The following is a 24608-nucleotide window of genomic DNA, read 5'->3' on the forward strand; positions in this document are numbered from 1 at the left end:
CAAGGAGAAGGATGCACTGCTTGGCTGGAAAGCACCCTTGGCCCAGTGGAGCGGTTTTTGATTCATTCTTCCTTGGCAAGTCGGGAATACTTGCTGCTCTTTACCTATGAACATGCAGTAGACAACTTCAGTGTGGCTTGCTGTGCTTATGGGTGTCCCTAGATTTCTGTTTAGATTGAAAATTTCAGGACTCTGTCGTTTTCATCCATAGCCTGAAGAATTTTTTCCCGCACTAGACCATCTACAAGGTTGTCTGCTTTCAGTATCTCTTTCCAGAGTGGCAACTTGTACCTAACAGTAAGTGTTCTTGTTTGTTTTGTTTTGTATCTACATCTACATCAGTATCTACAAATGTCATGTCAAGGCCTCCAGTCAAAGAATTTATCTTATTCATGTGGCTGAAAATATCTGTCAAATGACCCAATTCATGAGTCAACTCTTCTCTGTCAAACTGAGCTGGAATGTGGGTTGGTTATATCCTCCTAACAGTAAAGCTTCTATAAAAGGTTCATTGAAGTATGTGAAGACTTTTCTTCTGGAAAATCAGCAATCGCATATTACGTGCCTTGTTATGACAAAACCTCTTGAAAGGTAGCAGTTGAAGGCGCCATTTTAGTTGTCAACTGATCTCAGACATGCCAATGTAGAAAACTATGATCTTGTAGCCTGGTGGTGTGTGGCACTTTTTCACTCACCCACAAAATCAGAGGAGTTCCAACGACAAATTCTTATCTCTACTTGGAGTAGCAGGATGTTTCTTCTAGTTGAATTTTCTTTGGCAGAATTGTAATCTTGAAGATGATACCAAATTAGTAATTCTTTTTTGATGATATTTGTGAATGGCATGTTCAAAAACCAGGAGCTGCCTGGTTTCATTCAATTGTAAGTTGAAGGAAAAATAACAATAACGAACATTAATTAAATTTAAATTTATCCAGATAAATATTGGTGTTAGAACTGGTTTTGATTATGCTTAAGTATATACACACACAAAATGATGACTAAATTTGGCTAAGCCATTTTAATAACATTATCTAATAAGGTCTTAAGAGGATGATGGTTTTAATCAGGCATTTTGAAAGATAAATGACAATTTATATATATACACATACATATGTATATATATATATTTTTTTCTTTTAGCTTCTTGTCATTATTTCACAGGCAAATCAAATTACTATTTTTCTATCTTTTTTCTTTTTGTTTCCATTTCCTGGAACATCTTTCTCTCCCTCTTCTATTTGTCCAAGTTATATTTATTGTTTAAAGCTTTCACAGTTCCCTTCTCTTCATGGTAACTTACTTGCTGCATCAAAACTTCTTTGAGCCCACTGGCATTCATTACAAGGCTTAACACCCACTCTTACTCTGTAATTTTCATTCCATATTTCACGTCAGTCTTTGCTACACAATTAGTGTATAGTTTCCATTAGGGTAAAAATCACATCTCTACCACTTTTCTAGAACACTGAACAGAGTGGTTACCTATTCTATCTGCAACATTTACTTTAATACTTAATAGGCCTTCACTAAGAAACTGATAGTTCTAAGAAACTGTCTGAAAGAAGATTTATTTATCATATAATTCAGGTCAGAATTAGAAAACCGAGAACATTAAATTGCTAAGAAGGTTGACCGACTCCACAAAGGAAAAGGGAAGATTGCACACTATTCTTTTTTTTTTTTTTAAGATTTTATTTATTTATTTGGCAGACAGAGATCACAAGTAGGCAGAGAGGCAGGCAGAGAGAGAGAGGAAGCAGGCTCCCTGCTGAGCAGAGAGCCCAATGTGGGGCTCGATTCCAGGATCCTGGGATCACGACCCATGCCCCCATGCCGACCCATGCCCCCATGCCGAAGGCAGAGGCCTTAACCCACTGAGCCACCCAGGCACCCCACCCTTTTCTTAAAGTCACAGAAAATCCCTTTAAATATCAAAATTATTCAGTTTGCCCAAAGATATATATGCCTCAAAATGAGGAGAACTTAGGTTTCCAAACAGTTTTCATGTTTCTCTCCTCAAATGGCCTGTGAAACCAGGCTTCATGTTTTTTGTAACGCACCCTCTAAAGCCGTCACAAGTACAAATATGCCATGTTTCATTTTGATGTTCTCCAAACACAGTGACTGGGATATTCTTGTTTTCAGATGTCACCAAATTTCTGAGGTTCATTTTGCTAGTAGAAAATAAGATAAATGTTTGGCAGTTATTATATTCATATGTGGTTGACATTGGAGATTTTCAGGGTTTTCTTTGGCTACAGGCATCACAGGTGAGAGCCATGGCCTGCCCTTCTTCATAGAAGACCCCCCCCCACCCCCCACCCCAGAACAATGATGATATCCTTGCTGGGCTTGTTAAACACCCAAAAAAGACAAACGGAGGGACTGAGATTCCATCGTTGGACTTATGGTTGGGTATTTGAAGGGTTAATCTTGCTGAATTGACCGTTTTGCCTGTTTTTTAGCCTCAGGCAGAAGACATGGACCTCCTTATTCATCAGGCCAAGCAAGCCTGGAAAATTTTCCACCAAACCAACCAGGGAACTCTGGAAATCTCTGGTGGGAGCCAAGAGGGTACATCAGGCCTCAGTGGCTGTAGAGCGAGGCCATCTGGTCCAGAATGAAGCCCGCACCAGCACTTGGGAAACTGAGAATATTCATAACTTTCATTAGCAACACTCCTGCATGCCAAAAGGCCATGCAGAACTATAATATTCATGCTATTCCATTGTTACAGGTAACTTTTCAAAGTCATAAAAATATTCTCAAACTCAGAAGCATGTTTTAAAAAAATATAATTTGCTTTATTTGCTACAAGAAATATTTATTATTTTCCAATTTCTGCCAATTAAAATTTTCAAACAGCATAATTATGTGACTCATTAATGCTTATTTGAAAATTTTTTTTTTAAGATTTTATTTATTTATTTGTGTGACAGAGAGATCACAAGTAGGCAGAGAGGCAGGCAGAGAGAGAGGAAGGGAAGCAGGCTCCTGGCTGAGCAGAGAGCCCGATGTGGGACTTGATCCCAGGACCCTGGGATCATGACCTGAGCCCAAGGCAGAGGCTTTAATCCACTGAACTACCCAGGTGCCCCTATTTGAAATCTTTTAATCTGCGTACAGTTTTCTACATACTTTCAGTATTTTTTTCTTGAGCAATTTCCGTATTTTTTCCCAATAGAATTTACTGAAATGTGCACCACTATATTTTTGCTGGATGAATAAACCACATCAGCTTAAAATAGAAATCATACATATTGTGTATGTATTATTTAAAACACTTTTCCTTCATAGACATGTGTTTCTCACAGATGTTTAGTTCTAGATCCGTGAGGGTTTGAGTATACTGGGTGTTGCCACTTTTGAACAGTTGGTGGCTCCAATGCTTTGCAACTGTCTTGTAGTGTGGCACCAAAATGAGGTCGCTCCTTTTTCACGGCTCAATGCAGAATATGAAAACAAAAGTGCATTTGAGTAAATGTGTTGCATTTAATCCGAAACCGAAAGTTGTGTCTGATATGAATTCAGAAGAAAAGTTTTAATCCTAGCATATGATTCAGATTATGTAATACAATGTGAATACATATTAGTATATTCACTCAGTACACATAAAGGATCAAAAACATTTTACTAGAAATGTAATGTAAGCTGTATATGTAATTTTAAGTTTTCTAGCATTTCTTCATTTTTAAAAAGAATAAAAAGAAATGGGTGAAATTAATATTAATATTTTATTTAATCCCATATATCCAGAATATTATTGTTTCAACATGTAATTAATATAAACATTACTAATGAGATATTTTGCATGCCCTTTTCCCCCTTCAACATCCAATGTCTATGTTACACTTGGAACACATCTCAATTTGGACTAGCCGCATTTCAAGACCATAGCTGCTCATGGCTAGTGGCCATTTACGGGTGAGTTCAGGTCTAACATAACTAAGGGTAGCCCTTCTATTCAGATTCGAAGCCATCTAGTAATATCAGGTAGAAATTAGTTTTTATAAATGAAAGTCTGTAAAGAAAATCTCATTTTTGCATTACTTTTGGTCCTAAGGTTGGAGCTTTCTTCAGGAAATCACCCAGGAAACCTACTAGCTTACAGTTTTGCTGAGATAGGAATGAAGCCCGTAGCTTAGCTAGCCGTGTATGAGTGTGCGGTGCTGACCCTTCTAGAGACGGCATTACCGCAGGGTTTCTTGATTTCTCCCGAGCTATTGGTCCCTTAACCTTTTACACAGATTGTAACTTCTCCCATGCCTCACTGTGATCTGGTTCTCCCCTTCCATGTTTCCAGAATTTAGCTTGCCACATTCTGTTACCTGGCATCTACAAAGTCTGCTTCGATTCCATTGTGTCTCCCTTCACAGGCTGCTGTTACCACCCGGCTTGGGAAGAGCACGGCCTCTGGAGCCAAACCCGCTCTCTGAGTCCTGGCTCCACTGCTAACTGGTCAGGTGATCTTGGGCCAATTAAATACTCCCTGTGCTTCAGTTGACATCTTAAAAAGCAGAAAATTATAATACCTGCCTCATGAGTTCCGGTGAAGATTGACAAGATACATTCATATTAGACATCTAACACACAATAAACATCAACTTGCATACGTCTTAGCGCAATATTTCAATCCTATATTGGTGTTCTCTTAGCAATCCTGGACCATTTGACAACGTAAAATAACTTGACCCTAGACCTTTATTTATTTTTTACTGTAGAGTGGGGGATTTCATTGGAGGATGCCTCCTATTGACACCGGTAAGTCAATAAAATAAAGGTCTAGGTTAGTCTTCCTCAGTCAGATGATCAAATAGGATCTTCTGAATATTTCACAAGGAAAGGGCCAAGGAAACACAGTGACTGATGTTCATGGCCCTGGATGGCATTTTGGGAAATATGGCTTCAAACAAAATACAAGATTTTCTTATTTCTCCCCTGTGTTGTTTATTCTGTATTATGTAGGATCAATTCTGTTGCTAAAGAAGGCAAAAATTCATCTTTTCAAGGGCAGTTGTTCTGAATATCCACACAGTATATCTACTGTGGAATTATGGCATGCTAGGTATACGGTTGTTACACTGGTATGACTCAGAGAAAATGAAGCATTTAAAAAGCTTGAGAAGAGTAAATTGGTTCCAGATCTTAGTGAATAAACTTGACTTGCCACTTAAGTACACAGAAATGAAACATGCTTTTCAAGGTAGTCAAGAGTGTTTATTATTTCCTCAACTGTAAATTGAAGTTTTAAAAAAATTTTAGAACATCTGAAAAAAAAAAAAGTCATCTCTACCATCTGCTATAGTCTAATCTGGGAATAATGAACTAGGGAGGAATAGGAAACAAAAGCCAGTAAATTGGTAACAATTCCAAAACACCTACTAGAAAAATATTCATGAAATGGTTAGTATTTTGGATTTTCCAATTGATAAGTATTTACCATCTGTGGCCACAACTGTTAGATCTATTTCTGGACAGTAAAAATGTGGAGTAAAGCAGGAACTAGAAACACAAAAGGTATCACGTGGAATAACTTAAGATGAAATTATACAGTAAGAATATGCTGGATTTGTATTTTTTATTTATCTGTTAAAATATTCATGAGTAGATTATATCCCCACATTCAGTAAATACTTACTTACTTACTATGTGCCTGATGTGTAGATCTTTTAACTAACTGTTTTCTTATTTTACATTTGAATCTCTTTTATGGTTAACTACCATGTTCTTTGAAGGGACCGTCTTTCACATTGTTGCCGACAGAGGTCTCTACAGAATGGATGTGCCATGGAAAACCACAGCTTGGATTAGGCTGAAGGTGGTAAGAATAATGACGAGTAAATCCCAGAAAATTTCGGAGGGGAGAATTGATGCTATAATGATTGATCGCATGCATGCATGTGGGTGTTAGAAGAGAAAGGAGTCTCAATGACATAATCCAACAAGATGGTAGTGATTCAGTCTGAAATGCTGTGATGAAAGGTAGTGAAACCGGGGCACTTGGATAAGATGGTTTTCTTTTTCTTAATGATGACAGATTATTATTTGGAGGAGTGGAAAGCTAATGGATTCAATTCTTGTAGAGGTTTCTAGGGAAGTGAAGCAGGGAGGCAGTTAGGATGAACAGACATATTGTAGGCAGAAAACAGAGCCAAGACATTGTTTGATGGCAAACATTTTGTTATGAGCCATAAATAGTTGACCACAGAGCTCCCCACGACAGAACTCCATAGCCAGCAAGGCAGACAAATTCTGTGTGCACACTGAAAGTTTATTTGATCCATGTTTTCTGCTTCTAATTAAAATCTGATGGTAAGAAAAAAAAAGTTTGAACTTCAACTGTAAATGTCTGGATGTTTTTACCATGCAGATATTGCTGCAATTTTTACTTTGAGTTTTGCAGATTAACCAGAGAGGTAAATAAGGGCAAAATATTAAAGAGTTTTCTTTGATGAAATTTTAAGAAACTCCGAGATACACTCTTTTATCCAAGGCATCAGTGGTTGTTTTGAGAATGGGAAATGTAAAATAAAGGAAGCCCTAGACTTCCAGGGCCCAAGTTGATTCTCATTATTTTTTTTTAAGATTCTATTTATTTATTTGACAGACAGAGATCACAAGTAGGCACAGAGAGAGGGAGGAGGAAGCAGGCTCCCTGCTGAGCAGAAAGCCCGATGCAGGGCTCGATCCCAGGACCCTGAGATATGACCTGCGCCAAAGGCAGAGGCCTTAACCCACTGAGCCACCCAGGTGCCCCTGATTCTCATTATTTAACCTTCAGTGAAAATGAGCTAAAGCCAACAAATAATCTCAGCTTTCCATATTTCTACTCCTATTTTACTTAATTTCCTTGAGGGAGAGAGAAAGAGAGAGAGAGAGAGTGTGTGTGTGTGTGTGTATATGTTGTTGTGTAAGTATGTATGTGTTTCCCTGTCAAATGTTTCACTCTCATGTGATCCTCAGCTAGAGCAGCTCACGTTTCCAAGATGTGTTACCAGGACTTAAAACAAAATACTCATGTTTAAACTTTCTGACTAATCTTCTAAACCAGTCACGTTCCCCTGTGCTAAATGCTTTAAGGATGCAAAAGTGAACTCTTCATTGATTCTGTAGGTAAGGACTCCTCTCTAGAGGAAGTGGTAAATCTAGTTTCCGTGATAAATCCCAACATCGCCAATAACAAGGTGATACATGCTACGCAAGAGCCCATGAGGTGACCTGAGACTCGGGCCAGGGCTCATTGCTTCCAGACAAGGCAGACTGGTTTCATGATCAATGAGTATACTCTGAGACATGTTTAGGGCTGGGAGTACAGGTCTGGAAACCAAGAACTTCATCCAAGACACAAAGGTGGGGAAAGGAAGTGATTTCATTTCACTTGAACGAAGTGCCTACAAAACAGAACAGTGGGAAACAGCTCTGAAGAGGTAGGTTGGGGGTCAGCTCAAGAAGGTCTGGAGGTTAGGTTAGGTGCAATGTTGTGTCACTGAGGCATTGAATGAGCAGAGCGAGTGTTAGGGCGATGGTCAAGAGCATAGGAGCTCAGACAGACCTGTGTTCTCGATCTGGTCCTGCCGCTCCCTGGCTTGGTCACCTCATCAAGTTACTTAACCTCTCTGAGCCTTGATTATTTGCATCTGGAATTATAATTATACCTGTAAGCTATAAGGTGGATTAAATTTTTTTTAAAGATTTTATTTATTTATTTGAGAGACAGAGATCACAAGTAGGCAGAGAGACAGGCAGAGAGAGAGGAGGAAGAAGGCTCCCTGGTGAGCAGAAATCCCGATGTGGGGCTCCTCCCAGGACCTGGGATCATGACCTGAGCCGAAGGCAGAGGCTTAACCCACTGAGCCACCCAGGCGCCCCAAGGTGGATTAAATTTAAAATGAGGTTAAACACCTAGCCCTTGACATATAGTAGGTGGTAAAAAGAAATGTTACTGCTAATAGTAATGCTGTTAACTATAATAATAAGATAGTCTTGGCTTTTGCATTATGTGAAATATTTTAATTCCTCAAGTCAGAGGCAAAACCACTCACTGCCATTCTATTTCAGAGCTAGGCTTATTTTCTATTTTATTACTAAGATTGCCAGTTTTGTTTTGATCTATATGTATTTTGGTGCTGTGTATACACTTGTAAAATATAAAAGCTAAAAAACCATGTGTATACTTTTTTCGAATCTACATAGTGGGAGTGTCTTAGTTCATTTGAGCAATTACAATTTTTTTCCAGTTTAAAATTTTTTATTAAATTTTTCCAGAGGGCTTGTTTAAACCCAGAAGCATTTAAAAAAAAGTACAGAATTTCATAGCTGGAAGAGATATAACAGGTCATTTAGCTCAGCCCCTCTAGAGAAACTGGAAGCTCTGAGAGTTGGTGACTGTTTCAAGGTAACAATATTAAAGATGAAGGGGAATTTTGATCAGATCTAGGGGCAGATGATTCTCCCTCCTCATTATCTGGCCTTTTTTTTTTTTTTTAAATGTGACTAAAAGCTATTTTCTAAGAAACTTAACACAAAATACTGCAAAGAAATCCTTTTCAGCATTTTCTGGCCAAATAACAATAAAATAATATGGCAACTTTTTATTTTATTTAAAGCATTATCCAAATTAGCATATGAACAGCTCAAAAATATCAGTAACACATTCTTTGGTCGCTTTGGCCTTTTAAAGTAGTCATTGAAATTCACTGCTTATCCTTGTACCTCTGACTCTTCAGAGTGATTTGGGTTTGTCTGCACTCTGCCACCCCTTTGAGTCCCACAAACTGCTTGTGGGTCGGGGAGCACTGAGGCCACCAGGACAGGAGCCAGGGGCATGGCTGCAGGGGAAGCCACCGGGGAGAAGGGCAGACAGTAGGGTTGAAGACAGTTTTAACAAGGTAAAAGGCTGGGGTACCTGTGTGGCTCAGTCGGTTAAGCATCTGACTTTTTTTTTTTTTAAAGATTTTATTTATTTATTTATTTGACAGACAGAGATCACAAGGGGACAGAGGCAGGCAGAGAGAGAGGAGGAAGCAGGCTCCCTGCTGAGCAGAGAGCCCGATGTGGGGCTTGATCCCAGGACCCTGGAATCCTGACCTGAGCCGAACGCAGAGGCTTTAACCCACTGAGCCACCCAGGCGCCCTAACATCTGACTCTTGATAGCAGCTCAGGTCTTGATCTCAGGGTCCTGGGTTCAAGCCTTGAACTGGACTCTAAGCTGGGTGATTAATGATGATGATAATGATGATGAAGATGAGGATATGGACTGTCTGGTGTGCTTGTGCTTCTATTTAACTATTGCCCCAATGCATATGGGCTCCTGAAATGGCAGTAATGCATATTAATTAATTTAGATATAAAGATATACATTTCATAAATATTTACTGAGTTGCAAAATGAGCAGTCATCAGCTCCCATTAAATATCTGACCATCTCTTGTGATAAGAATGTTAATACTAGGGGTGCCTGGGTGGCTCAGTGGATTAAGCCGCTGCCTTCGGCTCAGGTCATGATCTCAAGGTCCTGGGATCGAGCCCCGCATCGGGCTCTCTGCTCCGCAGGGAGCCTGCTTCCTCCTCTCTCTCTGCCTGCCTACTTGTGATCTCTCTCTGTCAAATAAATAAATAAAATCTTAAAAAAAAAAAAAAAGAATGTTAATACCAGCTTTCCTTTCAACACCTTTTCTTCCCACTATAGCCTTTTAGTGTTCTTCCTTTCCTTCCTCAAATGTTGGGAAATACAGATTTCTTTTTTAGGACAGTGTGGAATTTTATTTATATAAAATATTTATTTTCATCTTACAACTGTAAATTTAGAAAACACTTGATACTCTAAAGAAGAAAGTAATAAACCAGAAATAACTAGTTAGTGTATTTTATCGTCCCTTTCTTCTGGGCAATTTTTACTACAGCTGCAAACGTATTCTTCATACATTTTCAGTCTTAACTTTTTCATCCAACATTCCTCAAGTTATTTGAAACCTTTAGAGTACAACTTTTATTGACTAGCTGATACGCCATCATATTGATGAAGTGACAGATACATTGTTTGCATTAGTGCTGTGAGTGAATGAGAATAACAGTGGGTCTGTGCTGCCCAAGTCCTCTGAGTCTCAAGATTCCCATGAGAAGATACTTGTACGTTATTTAAAAATTTCTAGTTGGTTAAATCACTCTTTGGAATATTCAGGATATTTCTTAAGCAATGACACGATGAAAACAACTTGCTTCTTGCGCCTTGTGCTTTGTGAAGCTACAGGAGCCTTTGTGGACTTGGAGCAGGGCACCCACAACTCCTTACGGTCCTGGGGTTCCTGTGCATGTCTACCCTTCTGAACTGTGCATGTCTTGAAGGTGAGGACTGCGTGTGCTTCGGCTCCTCATCCCTGGCTTTATGCTTGGAACAGAACGTGGCTTAGAGGTGCTTTGATGTTTGAACGCATCAGTGGGAAGATTCAGGGCACAGCGAGTGTTGATAAAGAAGCTGGTGGGTTCGGTCCAAGTGAGGGGTTTAGGTGATGCCGTTTGGATTTTGAGGGAATGAACATTCACTGTGTCAGATGCGTGGGAAAGGGGGTACTGGAGAGCTAGTATGATTGTTTCTCCAGTTTTCCTCTATGTAACATCTGAAAAGTGAGAATAAGGAAAGGAGAAAGCAGGGAATGTGTTTTGAATTCTGAAATTTGTAATGTAAACTTTTTTTTCTCCTGAGAGAGGCATAAGCTAATTAGTGAAAGCCAAGGCAGGGCTTAAAAACATATGTTATTTTACAATTGCAGACAAAGCTTCTTTGAAATATTATTTGTGGTTATTTACATTTATTTGGATTAAAGGAGATAAAGCAGGCTGATAGACCCTGTGTATTAGAGGTATTTTTCTGGCCAATGTTTATGTTTTCCTCCTCATAAAGAGCAACAGAGAGCATTCTATGTTCAATTTCCATGGTTAGTATGCATGGACCAAGTAATCAGTATTTTGATTTGCATAGTACATGTTATGTTCAAGAGATACTTGTCAGAGTGAATGGAATGATTTACATTTGAAAGTGAGTAATGAACACTGGTATAGTTTCAGTTTTAAAATTATATATATATATTTTAATTATATTTTTATAAACATAATTATTTTCCTAGATTTTTAACCAAATTTTGTGCTATTAAGGTTTAATTCGATGGCTATTGGACCAGTAGACAATGTGACTTAAAATTGGTGGTTTCATTCTAGCGATCTACTCTCAAATTTATGAAGAGCAAATATCAGGTGTGTTACCATTATTAAATTATCACCAGTCAGGCTTCATGATCCTACTTGAGTAAAATGAATAGGAATATAAGCATCCACTCCCGTTAGTTTTTCTAATGAGGCAGGATATGTCTAAGTCTCCTTTCATAATCGGTTAGACTTGAGATGTGACACCCAGCCTTGCAAGCCCTGATTCAGCACACATTTACTGAGTTCCTAGATCCTGTAACAGTGTGGAGCAGCTTAAGATGTTCTTGGGGAAACAAAACATCACCACAGGATAGACTAAAGAGTGACATGTAAGTGATCAGCAAGTAATCATTGCCACTGTGACATTCCATAGGAATCCAGAGGCAGCAAAGAATAATTTGAGTGATGTGGCTGGCAAAGTCTTCCTAATAAATAAGAAACTTGAGCTTTTGAAGAAAGATCAGAGGAAAAAAGTGATTTTAGGTTTAACTAATGCTTACGAGTAGAAATAAGTTATATTTGGTGGGGAGGAGTGATGGATTTCTCTCCCTCTGGCAGAAACAGAGGCTTCATGGAGGAAAGAGAGTGGATTTAGAACAAAGTAAAGGGTATTTCCCTTTGTCTAAATAGTGAGATTGCATAAATGTTTCATGGAAATTACTCCAGATCCCCAACCAAGAGTCCATTTTTGGGTAAGGTCCAGACATCGATATTCCAATACTCCAAGTTAACATGATGCCAGCATTCCCTGAACTGTACTTGGGTAGATGCTAGAGTCTACTTTGCCATCAATTAGTAATTTTCTTGAATAGAGTACAGGTCTGCCACAAACTGCCTGAGTGGGCCCAGGATGGAAGATGATTTAGATCAGGAAGAGGCTGTAGGTGATGAGTCCCCTCTGGGAAATAATGCAGTCAATTGGTAATTTAGTGAGAAAAGGTGGGGCAGTGGGAATGAAAAAAGATGAATGTGAGAGATAGAAACATTGGCAAATCAAATAATTTATATTACATAGAGGCACTAGGGGAGAAAGAGGATACAAAACATTCTGGGTTAGCAAGATGATTTTTATTATTAATTAAAAAAACAGACCTCAGGGTCTTGAGTTTGTTAGTTTAATAGGGAAATCAGTGGGTGAAGGAGAGTGTGAACTGGGGAGAAGACGATGAAGTCCTCTGGTAACAAGAGAATTTGAGACAACGGTGGGGCACCCAAACTGAAAAGCAGAGGCGGGAGACAAGAGGACAAGGCTGGTGAGCATGTAGCATGCCCGCCAGAATCACTCCCATTGGTCTGAGTACCAGTAGACCCTCAGTACTCATTGTCCGGTCCTGCCTTAACCAGCAACCACAATTGACACAGACTCTGGGACTTCACATGACAGATTTCTTTTCTTTTTTCTTTCTCTCACAGTATAAGAGGCCCGAAGTCTGCCATCATGACATCAGCAGGCCTGGTTTCTTGAGGAGGGTCCCAGGGAGAAACCACCCAATGCCTCTCTGCTTTCTCCCAGTGCTGGTCCTTCCTTGGGTCTTAGCTGAGTCACTCCAGTTCCGGCTCCCCTGCTCACATGGCCCTTTTCTCTGTCTCTGTGACCTTTCCTGTCTTATAAGGACACCACTCATTGGGTACAGGGCTTACCTAAATCTAAGATAATTTCATCTCAAGAGCTTTAATTAATGTCATCTGCAGAGACCCTATTTTCAAATCAAGTCTCATTCTGAGGTTCTGCATGGAATTTTGGAGGACCCTGTTCAGTGCAGTATATCCTACTAGGAATATGCAGGAAAAGAAGAGAAAGTCCTAAGGTGGAAACTATGGGTGATTTAGGAGGTAGAAGAAATGGGGAGAAACAGGAAAAAGAACAGAGACATACTGGAGAGCTGGGAGGAGGACAGTGCACTGTCAGGAAAGCTGAAGAGGTTAGAGTCCTCAGGGAAACAGAGTCTGGCAACGTCAGGTTTGGCAGCTATTTGCATAAAATTGGCCACTGTGTGTTGGATAAGGGTGACTTAGGAACATCGGGAGAGCGGTTACAAGATGATTTGAGAATATAGGCAGAAAAGGAGAGTGAGGAAAAACTAGGATGATAGATAGGAAACAGATCAGATGGAGTATTCCCGCCCCCCCCCCCCCCCACCAAGATGGAGAGGATCAGAATACCATTCTTCTCCAGGAGAAAGTTGGCAGTTATGTAAAGTGTCCCCAGACACATCCAGAGAGAGGATTGTTCTTTCTTTTCACAAAATCCGGTCAAGAGAATTCAAAAGTGGTCAGAGCAAGGGATTTCTCCTCTGCCTCAGAGCATGACCTGCTTGTACCTTTTCATATGCAAATATAAAGAATCAGGCTGAATGCTAATTAAATTGCAAAGACATTTGTAAACTAATATCACATCTAGGGATAGTTCATAAGGACTGTGCATGGACCTTATTTATAAATAGCAAAGATTAAACATATGATAAAAGGAATCTTTAGCTGGAAGAAGTAAAGATCAATTATGACGATGGTACACAGCCCTGAAACCCTCTGGAAGAACTTCCTACTCGTTAATCAAAGATAATTATCAATTATGAGGATTTATCATTAGTAGAGTGTCTACACTTCGCATCTTAAAAAGCTGATGATAATTAGTCTCTAGTTCTTGCTCTAAGTGCTCATTATGTTCAGAGAGGAGTGACTCTTTCCTTTTAAAAATGACTTTTAGCTCATGACCTTGGGCAACTTAGACTCTCCTGTCCCTACACTGACTTGAGATAATGCTCATTTTTTCCATTACTCAATAAAAATTGATAGTTGCATAAATGCTAAATCATACGAAGAAACCATACTATGAATACAGAGAGGGCAAAAGATTTTACTCTGAATAGGTGTGGAATTCAGAGGAGCAGATTTATTACCCTTATTACACTGAAGATGTAACTAATAGGTCAGGAATTAATGATGGCTATGTTTCCAATGGAGAAGAATGATAACGTCTATTTATTGAGTGATTATATGAACTAAGAATCGTACAGAACACTTCACCTATGTTATCTCGGTTAACCCTATCAATAACATTATAACATAGTCATTATACTTCCCTCCATTTTACATAATAAGTAAAGAAAGTGTCAGCGATTTAGCAACTTGTCCAAGATGACACAGATGATGAATGATCATTCCGGAGAATATTTTATATGCAGTATTAAAAATCACCTAATCTGAGGAGGTTAGAAGTTGCTAGAAGTTGCAGGAAAACAATTAGGAAAATAATTATTTAGTTCTTGATTAAATAATTAATTTGGTGGTAACATTAAACTTTAAAGATATCCAGCTCACATTTTTATCACAGTAAAGAGAATGAAAAGAAGTGAAACAGACATCGGAGATATATTGAAAGTCAATTGCTACATGATACAATGATCCATATATAATTTTAGTTGGGAAGTTATAATCTGGTTTTAAAGGTGTTTGTTGATACTACTGGCAGATAGCGATATTTTCCACTTTGAAAATAATATAAAAATCTAGCAATTAAGTTGAAGTTAAAAGGTTGATCGCTGCTTAAAAATAATGGAAGAATTCTGATCAAACTGATGCAGGACACATGAGAACGTCAAATTTGATGGGGGTAGATTCATTCAGTAAAATTATGGCACGTGCATAGTATGTAGCCATTGGGCAGAGCGGGGGAGGGCAGGCTCCTTTGAACTCACAAGGCTTATTATAGTCCCGCAGAGAACTCTTATGGCCACTTAGTTCTCACATTAAACAATAGCAATAAGTGGGCATAAAGTTTGTTTTTGCAATTCCTGGAAACATTATTTAAGTAGGAATATTCCATATTCCATACAGGTAACAACTGAATTTATTTGTTCATGCAATTGCCTTTCCTTAATTAATGGTGGATGAATACGAGTTTCTATTTGGAAACCAAAAAATAGTTGGGGTTATATTAATTTCTGTGAAAAAGACATTTGAAAATGAGAGAAATGGGCACCTGGATGGCTCAGTGGGTTAAGTCTCTGCCTTCGGCTCGGGTCATGATCTCAGGGTTCTGGGATCCAGGCCCGCGTCAGGCTCTCTGCTCAGTGGGGAGCCTACTTCCGCCTCTCTGCCTACTTGTGATTTCTCTCTCTCTCAAATGAATAAAAAAAATCTTAAAAAAAAAAAATGAGAGAAAGGTGTACTGGTTTATTTTCATTATAATATACTGTAATTTGCACATGTACTATCTATCACAACTTTGAATGACATAATTTTTATATTCTTATATATAAACTAGAAAGAGGTTATTTATTTTTATTTTTTATTAAATTAATTAATTAATTAATTAATTATTTTGACAGAGCTACAGCTAGAGAGGAAACACAAGCAGGGGAATGGGAGAGGGAAAAGCAGGTTTCCTGATGAGCAGGGGGCCGGATGCCACGCGGGGCTCTATCACTGGGAGGATCCCTGGAGTCATGAACCAAGCAGAAGACAAATGCTTAATGACGGAGCCACCCAGGCGCACCGAGAAGAAAATTAAAGAAATTTAGTTTAATAAACGCATTGAATGTTCCCAGTTTCTTTTCTTAGTGTCTTCGCTAATTCTTTCTCATTTAGAAGGTAGCTAATTTTTTTATTTCTCAGTAAATTCTCTGCAATAAATAGTCTTTCATTAGAAATTAAAATACAAAAACTGTAAAATTAAATACAGTTTAAAATACTTTTGAAATTTCTGTACAGGAACAGTTTGTTCTTATAGTGCTTTTGGTGAAATAGTTGTGTTGTCTTGGGGCACCTGGGCGGCTTAGTCGTTAAGAGTCTGCTTTTGGCTCAGGTCATGATCCTAAGGTCTTGGGATCCAGCCCCTCGATGGGCTCCCAGCTAGGCGGAAAGCCTGCTTCTCCCTCTCCCACTCACTCCCCCTGCTTGTGTTCCTTCTCTTGCTGTGTCTCTCTCTCTCTGTGTCAAACAAATAAATAAAATCTTTGAAAAAAGAAACTCTTTAAAAAGTAGTTGCATTGTTTTTGCCTTAGAGCATAATTACTCTGAGAAAATGACATAAATGCATTTAATGTATTTCAAAATCATGGACAAATGTGTATTGGTGATTAGAAGATGAGAATTTTCAAATTGGAAATATACATTAGCAGTAAATACATATTTTTAGAAAGACTGCTGGAAAATGTGTTTCTGATTTCCATGTAAATTTCAATGTGATGTCTGGTTTTGAGTATTTTCTGGAATGTTGTACTTTGCTGGGGGATTTTTCTTGCAGGCAGCTTTTTCTCAACCAGTGTCTGAACCTTAGGAGACATGAGGGGAGGATCCTTCAATTTCTTTCTGGTTTGTTGGCAGCAGACATTCCTTACTGACCTACAATTTGGTTTCCTTTAGCCAGGCAGCGAGGGGAATAGAGACTGCATTTGGAAGATGTAGAAGGTAGGGCAAGGCGAAAGTCAGGAGTTTTTTGGCAATAGCTAAGTGGAAGCACATGTATTGAGGATATTCTTGTTCTAACCACCTCCTCTTTACCCCATACTTTGAGATGACTATGCACGTGACAATGAACAGATCAGATTCACAACAGTTTATTAGTCTTATATACACTCACAGTCCAGGGGAGGAGGACATCACACACCACACAGGGCCCTGCGGATTGTACTTGGGAGCAGAGTGGACCAGCAGGGGGTGAGGGAGGCAGGCTTTGTAGAGACAGGAGGGCCAGGTGACCCTTGGTTCCCAAGGAAGGATGAGCGGAGACAGATTAGGTTGAAGATAAGGGGGGCTGGAGCTGGAGTTGATACTCCAGTATCAACTGGAGTTAACTAGGGGGAGAGCATTTCCTGCTGGGTGGGGGTAGGGTGGGGTTGGGGCATCGTATCTGGCAAGAGCAGATAACCCATAGCTAACCTCTTCCAACCCTATAAGGCTCAAAGATGTCCAGGCAGCACATGGAATTTTAGTCCTGACAATGCAGTTCTCACGACTGAAAGTGTAGGGGAGGAACTAGGGAGAAGCAAGTAGTAGCTCATCCAACTGCCGGGAAAGGCACTTTATGGGCCAGGGTTAGAGCCACTGCAGGTCTCTGGACCCCTATAAAGATGAGGTCAAGAGGGCTGTACACAGGGACTAGCAGAATGTACCAGGGTTCTACCCATATATAATAGGTTGAGTCAATGAGCCCAAAATAGGTAACTTTTGTCAGAGGCAGTAGAGTGTAGTGGCTAAGGGAGTACATGAGTTGGAATGCCTGGCTTACTTTTGAGTCCTTACCAGATCTATGGCTTCTGGAAGTTTACTTAATCTCTTTATACTTCTGTTTTCTCATTAGTAATAGAATAGTCATTGCCTCATGGGGTGGTTGAAATGTTAAATGAGATAATACTTGTAAGCACCTAATAAATATTAGCTATTATTAATGATTGGGTACATAAATTACTCCAACCAGCTTCTGAGGTCCAGCTAACCAGTGGCCAGTCTTACCCCAAAGCAGTAGTCGGGTTTGAGGGCAACGTGATATCATTACGATTACCTAAGTCATACCCTAACTTCTTCATTTTTCTTTACAAGGTCTTGAGTTGACACATTTTATTTACTTATTTTTTTGGAAAGATCCTATTTATTTGAGAGAGAGAGACCATGAGAAAGGGGAGAGATAGAGGGAGAACAGACTCCTCAATGAACAGGGAGTCTGACCCAGGGCTCCATCTCAGGACTCTGGAACCATGACGAGCCAAAGACAGACACTTAACTGACTGAGCCACCCAGACACCCCAAGTGGACCCATTTTACATGGTTACTTATAAGCTTTGCATTTAGAAGATCCAAAGGTATATTTTAAATGATGGCCATTTAAAGGTTTTCCTATCTAATGATATTGGTATTTCAAAAGCAGAACACATGCCTATTAGATAAAAGGCATTCGATAAATGTTTATTGAATAACCTTTGAAAACTGAGCCATTATCACTATCAAAATAAGGAAATTTCTCTCTAGCTTCATCTGTAGTATTTAGAGGTAAATTGAACAAATGATCAGTTTTAGTATAATATGTAGAGGTTGCTCTAGAATGTTCATACAAAAGACACATTGGTATTGCATTCTGGTTGGAAGAAGGAAACTTGTCTTGAAGCTTCACAGAATAGCCAGCACATACGTTTTGTTTGGGTGCCTGGCATAAGGATACTTCTAGGAAAACAAGCCCTTCCAACACAATTACTGTGGTAGTGATAAGGAATAAAAAGTAGAAACAAACATTTTTTTTTTGTGATTGGGGGGACATTTTATATGGACTAATTTCTCATTAGCCCTTACTCTATTTCTTTATAGCTTCCCACCTAATTGTTTTGTTGAAATAAATTGTAAAAACAAAGGTTAGAATTTGCTTACATGTCTCTATAATCCCTATTATGCCTAGCATGGTGGTTTGTTTTTTCACATTTAGTATGTGTTCAATCACTATTTGTTAGTTGATTAGGTTTTACTGAACCATCAATAATTCTTAGTAGTGTCTGTTATTTTATCCTTGCAAGACGAATTGTTTTAGAAATTCCAAGTGAATGAATTGGACCAGGTAATCTCTAAGGATTCTTTTAATGCTAATACCCTATGATGATCAAATCTATCAAGGAGAGATCTAGATAAAGAAAAAAAGTTTTGGAAAAACCTGGGGATTTACTAGCCTTATACTGACACAGAAGGAATTCCAATAGAATAAAATTCCATAGATAAAAATTATATATAATTGAGTAAAAAATCTGATAAAAAATCTGCTGAATGTAGCCCAGTATGTTCTCCGGTATGGCATGGAGTGGCTGAGAGTCTGAGGTTAAGAGCATGCGTTCTGTATTCTGATGCCTGGGTTTGATTCCTGGCTGCACCCTTTAACAGCTATGTTGGCCTAGGAGAAGCCACTTCACCTCTCTGTGCCTGTTTCCTCGTCTGTAAAACAATAATAGTGATAACTACTTTATAGGGTTGTTCTAAAGATTACATGAATGAATTAGTATCCATAAAAACCACTTAGAGTGCTGTCTGTCATCTAGGCGCTATATACATCCTCCCAGTCATTCTTCTCGCTCTTCTCCTAGATACATATTGCTGACTTCCAAGCAATCTCTCCATGCTTGGTGGCTAGAGAAGAAGTTCATGGGGGAAATTCTTCCCGGCTCCCCTGGGATACGTATATACCGTTTTCTTCAAGTCCTTGAATTTAAAAGCAGCTGTTTTGGGGCACCTGGGTGGCTCATTCAGTTGAGCATCTGCCTTCGGCTCAGGTCATGATCCTGGAGTCCTGGGATCAGGCCCCGCATCTGGCTCCCTGCTCAGCAGGAAGCCTGCTTCTCCCTCTCTCACTCCCCCTGCTTGTGTTCCCTCTCTCGCTGTCTTTCTCTCTGTCAAATAAAATCTTAAAAAAAAAAAAAAAGCAGCTCCCCCCCATTCTCATTTACTGAGAGAGCTTCTAAAAAAACAAAACAAAACAAAAAAAACCAAACCCAAAAACCTAGTGTTCATGGAATTGATGTCAAAAGGCAAGTGAGCACTATTTCACTGAAGAAGTATCTCAGCCATTTCCCTGGAATGGTTGTAAAGCAAGCAATCTACGGCTGAGAGTGCTGCCATTGATAGCAAATGGTCATTAAGAGTCCCATGACACTTAACTAAGACTTAAAATTATTCATCTCTATCTCTTGGCAAGGATTCAAATTTGAGATTAAATTCCTTTTAAGTGGTTGAGGCATTTATAGTCCACCCTGCCTGATGCTTTTAAGCAGTTTTGTTGGACTGGAGGAATAGTTACCTTCAGGTGCCTGTAGACGAAGAGACGCTTATCACTCGCAGGCTTTTGAGTTAATCACATTTGGAAAATGCACATGACCCATTGATTTATGGTTTCGAATGTATTCTTTTTGTAAATTGTAAATTGACGAAGTTCCTTTGTCGTTTTTAAATTGCCTAAAGTCTTCATTTTTCTATCTTCCTTTTTAGAAACTCCCCTGAGCACGCTAATCTTAGTTCTTTGAGAAATGTGTTTTACAGATTCCAGGGGTGATGCAGCTCGGAAGGGCCCATATAGATACGAAGTCCTGAAGTAAAATACGATGCTGAAGGTTGGCAAGAGACCAAACTGGACTCTACTGTGATAATAAGAACCTGATGCGGGGCGCCTGGGTGGCTCAGTGGGTTAAGCCGCTGCCTTCAGCTCAGGTCATGATCTCGGGGTCCTGGGATCGAGTCCCGCATCGGGCTCTCTGCTCAGCAGGGGGCCTGCTTCCCTCTCTCTCTCTCTGCCTGCCTCTCTGCCTACCTGTGATCTCTCTGTCAAATAAATAAATAAAAATCTTAAAGAAAAAAAACCTGATGAAGTTTGAAAGTAATTCTTATGATTTCTAAATTCTCTCAGAGAGTCAATGTTACAGAAAGATGTTCCAAGGCAGTAGTAACACAAAACAATTTTTTAAAAAAGTTAACGTCTCATGGACCGTCTTAAAACCTCGTGAATGCGATCAAGCTTCTCGGTTGGGATCTTCCACTGTGAAGTTTTTGCCCCTGGTTTGTGCCCAGACCCTATTTCACACAGTTTCGACAGGAATTCCCATGCCCTGAAGACCTCGACTTCTAGCCAAGTATTTCATCCTCCTTCCTGCTGGTGTTTCTCATCCCTTATCTTCTCGGATCCTCTTCCTGCGCTCGTTCTTCTTTTCATCAGACGGTTGTTCCTCGGGAAGGACTGCGAGAGCGCGGCCGGGCTTTCGTTTTATTTCTTCGTTTCCTCGATCCAGGTAGCGCGGCTCCGAGGTCTGTCCTGCGTGGGGCCGCGCTGACAGCAGGAAGGCGGGAGCAGCCGCGGGCCGCGCGCCGGGGGCGTGGCGGAGCCTGGGCGCGGGGCGGAGCCTGAGCGCGGGGCGGAACGTGGAGGGGCGGGGCTTGCCGGGGGAGCGCGGCGGGCGGGCGCGTCGCAGGTTGACCACTGCTGGCTGAGCCCGCGGCTACGGCGGCGGTGGCTAGAGCCGGATGCTCGCGGGCTCCGTGCGGCTCCAGCCGTTTTCCTCCCCCGGGCTGCGCCAACTCGCCCCCACCGGAGTGGGAGACCTCGCGGCGCTCAGCCGGAGAACTCTGCTGTTGCAGCCTCGGGGCTCCTCGGGAGAAAGCTAAGTGCCCCCAGGTGAAGCCGGCGTCCCGGAACGGCCCCGGAACGCCCGCCGCCAGCTTGCACCTTCTGGGAACCGCGACCGCCGAGCGTTTTCCAGCGCCTTCGACGCAGGGCGCGTGGGGGGAGTGGGGTCCACTACGTGGGAAGGGGCGACGAGGACACCGATGATGGACGCACCGACCTGGCGCGCGGGCTGTTGCTGTCTCCTCCTCCTGACTCTCGTTGGGTCTACTCGGAGCGAGGACATGCAGAGCTGCGAAGAAGTTCGGAAACTTTTCCAGTGGCGCCTGGTGGGAGGTGTCAAGGGGCTGCCGGATTCGCCGCGGGCAGGTGAGGCGCGTCGGGCCGGCGCTCGCCTGGGCGCGGGTCGGGGGCGTCCTGAGCGCGGACTCTGCGCTCCCCAGCCCCTCGGGGTGGCTGTTCGTGGCCAGATGACCTTTCAGGCGCTCCGGTCGGGCAACGTGAACCCTGGGGAGGCCTCGGGGACAGCTCGGTGTGCGGGGACTCCCTGACTCCGCCTGAGGCTAAGCTGGGCTGTGGGCATTGGCCGCCCCCGCTGGCTCCGGTAGTCTCTGCTGATGTTGGAAGAGGCCCGCAGAGCTGACAGCTGGGGCCAGCGCGGCCTGACTGCGTTTCTGTTGCGAGTGGAAATTTCACCACTGCCCCGCCGGGGGGCCTCGGTTTGCTGCTTTCTCGTGTAGTGGACAGAGTTGGGTTGGTCGCTCCAAGTTTGATGCTAAAAATACAAACCCGTGTTCTTCTCCTTTGCTGGAGAATGAGCAGCCAGTCTCCTTTTTAATTCGGACGCGGACCGCTGCTCCCACACTGGTATGACCCTTAGCCGCCTCTCTGCGCCCTGGCACCCAGCCCTCCTTGCGGGAACCTGAACTACCCAGTGCGTCTCTCAGACCAGCTGGGTAGTTTTAACGCCTGAAAGGTGTGACGGCAACAGGCGATCAGATTGAACGTATCGGGAAGCCACTCACTAAACAGGGTTGAGACGTATGCCAGAGATTGAGGGGAGAGAATACGGTGAGCGAAGCCGGTGCTTCTTGCAACGCCTTTACCCCCTGCTTCCCACCCCTACCACGCAAATTCCCTTTTGCTGGCGGGATTTCCAGTTTACCTTTGGTCTGGAAGATGAGGTCTTAGTTGTCAAACGCAATAAGCGGTGTCTGAAAGCTAAGATCGTGCTATGCGGTGCACCCTGACTGTGAAGTCAATGCACAGACGAATGCTGTGAGCTTATTGGTTGAAAAAAAAATATTTGTAGAGGATGCTTGGGTCTAAAATGTACATCCTCTGCCCGAGTTTTTAGGGCGAAGAGACTTGCTCTTAGCACTATGGAGCTGTAGCTATCCTGCTTAATTGCTTTGCTGATGGTGAACCCAGTTTTCCAGTCATCTTACAAGGAAAATCTGAGAATTTGGGAACACTGAATCCATTTTAGTTTCCATGACCAGTCTTTAATATTTGAAATATTTCAAGTATTTATTTGAATGCCTATTCAGTACTAGGTGCTTCTTCGATACTATTTGAGAGAAGATAGTTGGTATTCTCAGCTTAGGGCAGTTTTCTCCTCAAACAATACTTTGGGCACATTGGTGTATATCAGTACGTTCTTTTTATAAAAAAACAAAAAAAGAAAAACTAAAGCTCAATTATCAGTAGCTTATACTACTAAAGGAGTTGTGTCGGGGAGGCGGACAGGGTGAAGGCGTTTAGCTGCATTATTAGATTTTACCCCAGAAATACCATAATTTTGGCTGGTATGTTCAGGAAATGTTAACAGCTCCCCAGTAAGGCCATGATTTCCTTGCCTTTCTCATAGCTCAGTATTTCTGGTGCCTGCCAAATGTAACACACCAATTAGGTGTGACATTTCTAGAACCTTGTGTGTATTTCATCTCTTTTGTAGAGGAACTTTCCAGAGTATCAATCACTGACGTACCTTTTTACCAGGATGTGAGGGGAAACTGAAGCTCTGCCCTATAGAGAAGGAAATGGTGTCCTTATTTGCCTTTGATACCCATGACCCCTAAAAAAGAGCCAGGATGGGATGCACCTTCTTTTCTATGACATTCTGGCTTGCTTCCCTGTTGCTAGACTTTCCTTTATCTGTGGCTTAACATGATGGGGGAATCATAGCAGTACGGATGAAAGGAGCTCTGTGGGGTTGCACTTAGGGACATCAGTGGAGCTGGTGAAAGAAGGGTTAAATTCTGTTGGTATTTGCATTAAGAAAAAGTCACATGAAAGTATTATTCTGAATTAGAGTCCCCTTGATTAGAATCATTCTTGGCTCCGTATTGTTAGTGATTGCTTTATTTGAATAATTAAATAAAATATTAAACTATTTCTTTTGACATTGATACTTCTCTTCTTCCCACTGTAACAATCTCATCCCCAAACTGAGTAAACCACACACGGATGATGTGCTTTGTAACTGCTTTGCTCTATTTTTGTATTTATATATGATCTATAACATTAGCTTGACTGAGGATAGCAGTTGGGTATCTTATTGTCTAACATCATCCTCAATCTCAAGAGAGAACAATAGTTAATATAGGTGGTCATTTCCATGTGAAAATACAGATATTGATATTCCTTGTAATAAATGTATTTATTTGGCGTATGGGCTTTCACTGACTGAAGCTGATACATTTAGAGGGCGCCCGGGTGGCTCAGTCAGTTAAGCGTTGGATTCCTGATTTTGGCTCAGGTCATGATCTCAAGGTCTGAGGTACCCCCCCCAAAAAAAAAGCTAATACATTTAAATCTGATACTTGTTTCCTTGAAAGGAGTGTGTATGTGTGTGTGTGTGTGTGTGTGTGTGTGTTTTCTTCATTTAATGTCTACAAATGGTTAATTCCTGAGAGGTCTAGTCAGAATCCCATTTTTATAATATAAGCAGGTAGAACAACTTTCTGTAGTGTCTTCCTGCATTTGTGACTTACATCTTTTGAGCACTATGTTACTCAATTCGGAATTATTAGAACGGTGAGAACAGCCATTCAAGTCATTTCTCAGATTCTCCTCACCTTTGTTCTCTACCCTGCTCCAATTCTTTTAAGCCTGTTGAGCTCCTAAGGATGTTGGATGAGAAATGCAAAAAAGGAGAGAAGGTGTAAATGTGATTAGCATTACAGATTTCCCTGCGTTCTGATTTTATTTCCTAAGTAGGAGTCAAGGTGCCCTTTGCTCTTGTTTATTTTATTCAGAGGGAAAAAAACAACAAAACTTAGTGAAAGTGTCTTTTAAAAGTCCTTTTATTTTT

The 24608-nt window shown here is 41.0% G+C and overlaps 1 protein-coding gene across 1 annotated transcript in view; it reads left to right on the top strand.

The window, feature by feature from the left end:
- The first annotated feature begins 21159 nt into the window (after positions 1–21159).
- GPC5 (glypican 5) overlaps positions 21160–24608 on the top strand; it is a 1459668-nt gene continuing 1456219 nt past the window's right edge. The window contains exon 1 of the mRNA XM_046028120.1: positions 21160–21661. Within this exon, the coding sequence (XP_045884076.1) occupies positions 21496–21661 (166 nt within the window). The 5' untranslated portion in view covers positions 21160–21495. The remainder of the gene's footprint in view (positions 21662–24608) is intronic.

The sequence above is a fragment of the Meles meles genome, chromosome 14 (genome assembly GCF_922984935.1).
Source record: "Meles meles chromosome 14, mMelMel3.1 paternal haplotype, whole genome shotgun sequence".
Taxonomy (NCBI): domain Eukaryota; kingdom Metazoa; phylum Chordata; class Mammalia; order Carnivora; family Mustelidae; genus Meles; species Meles meles.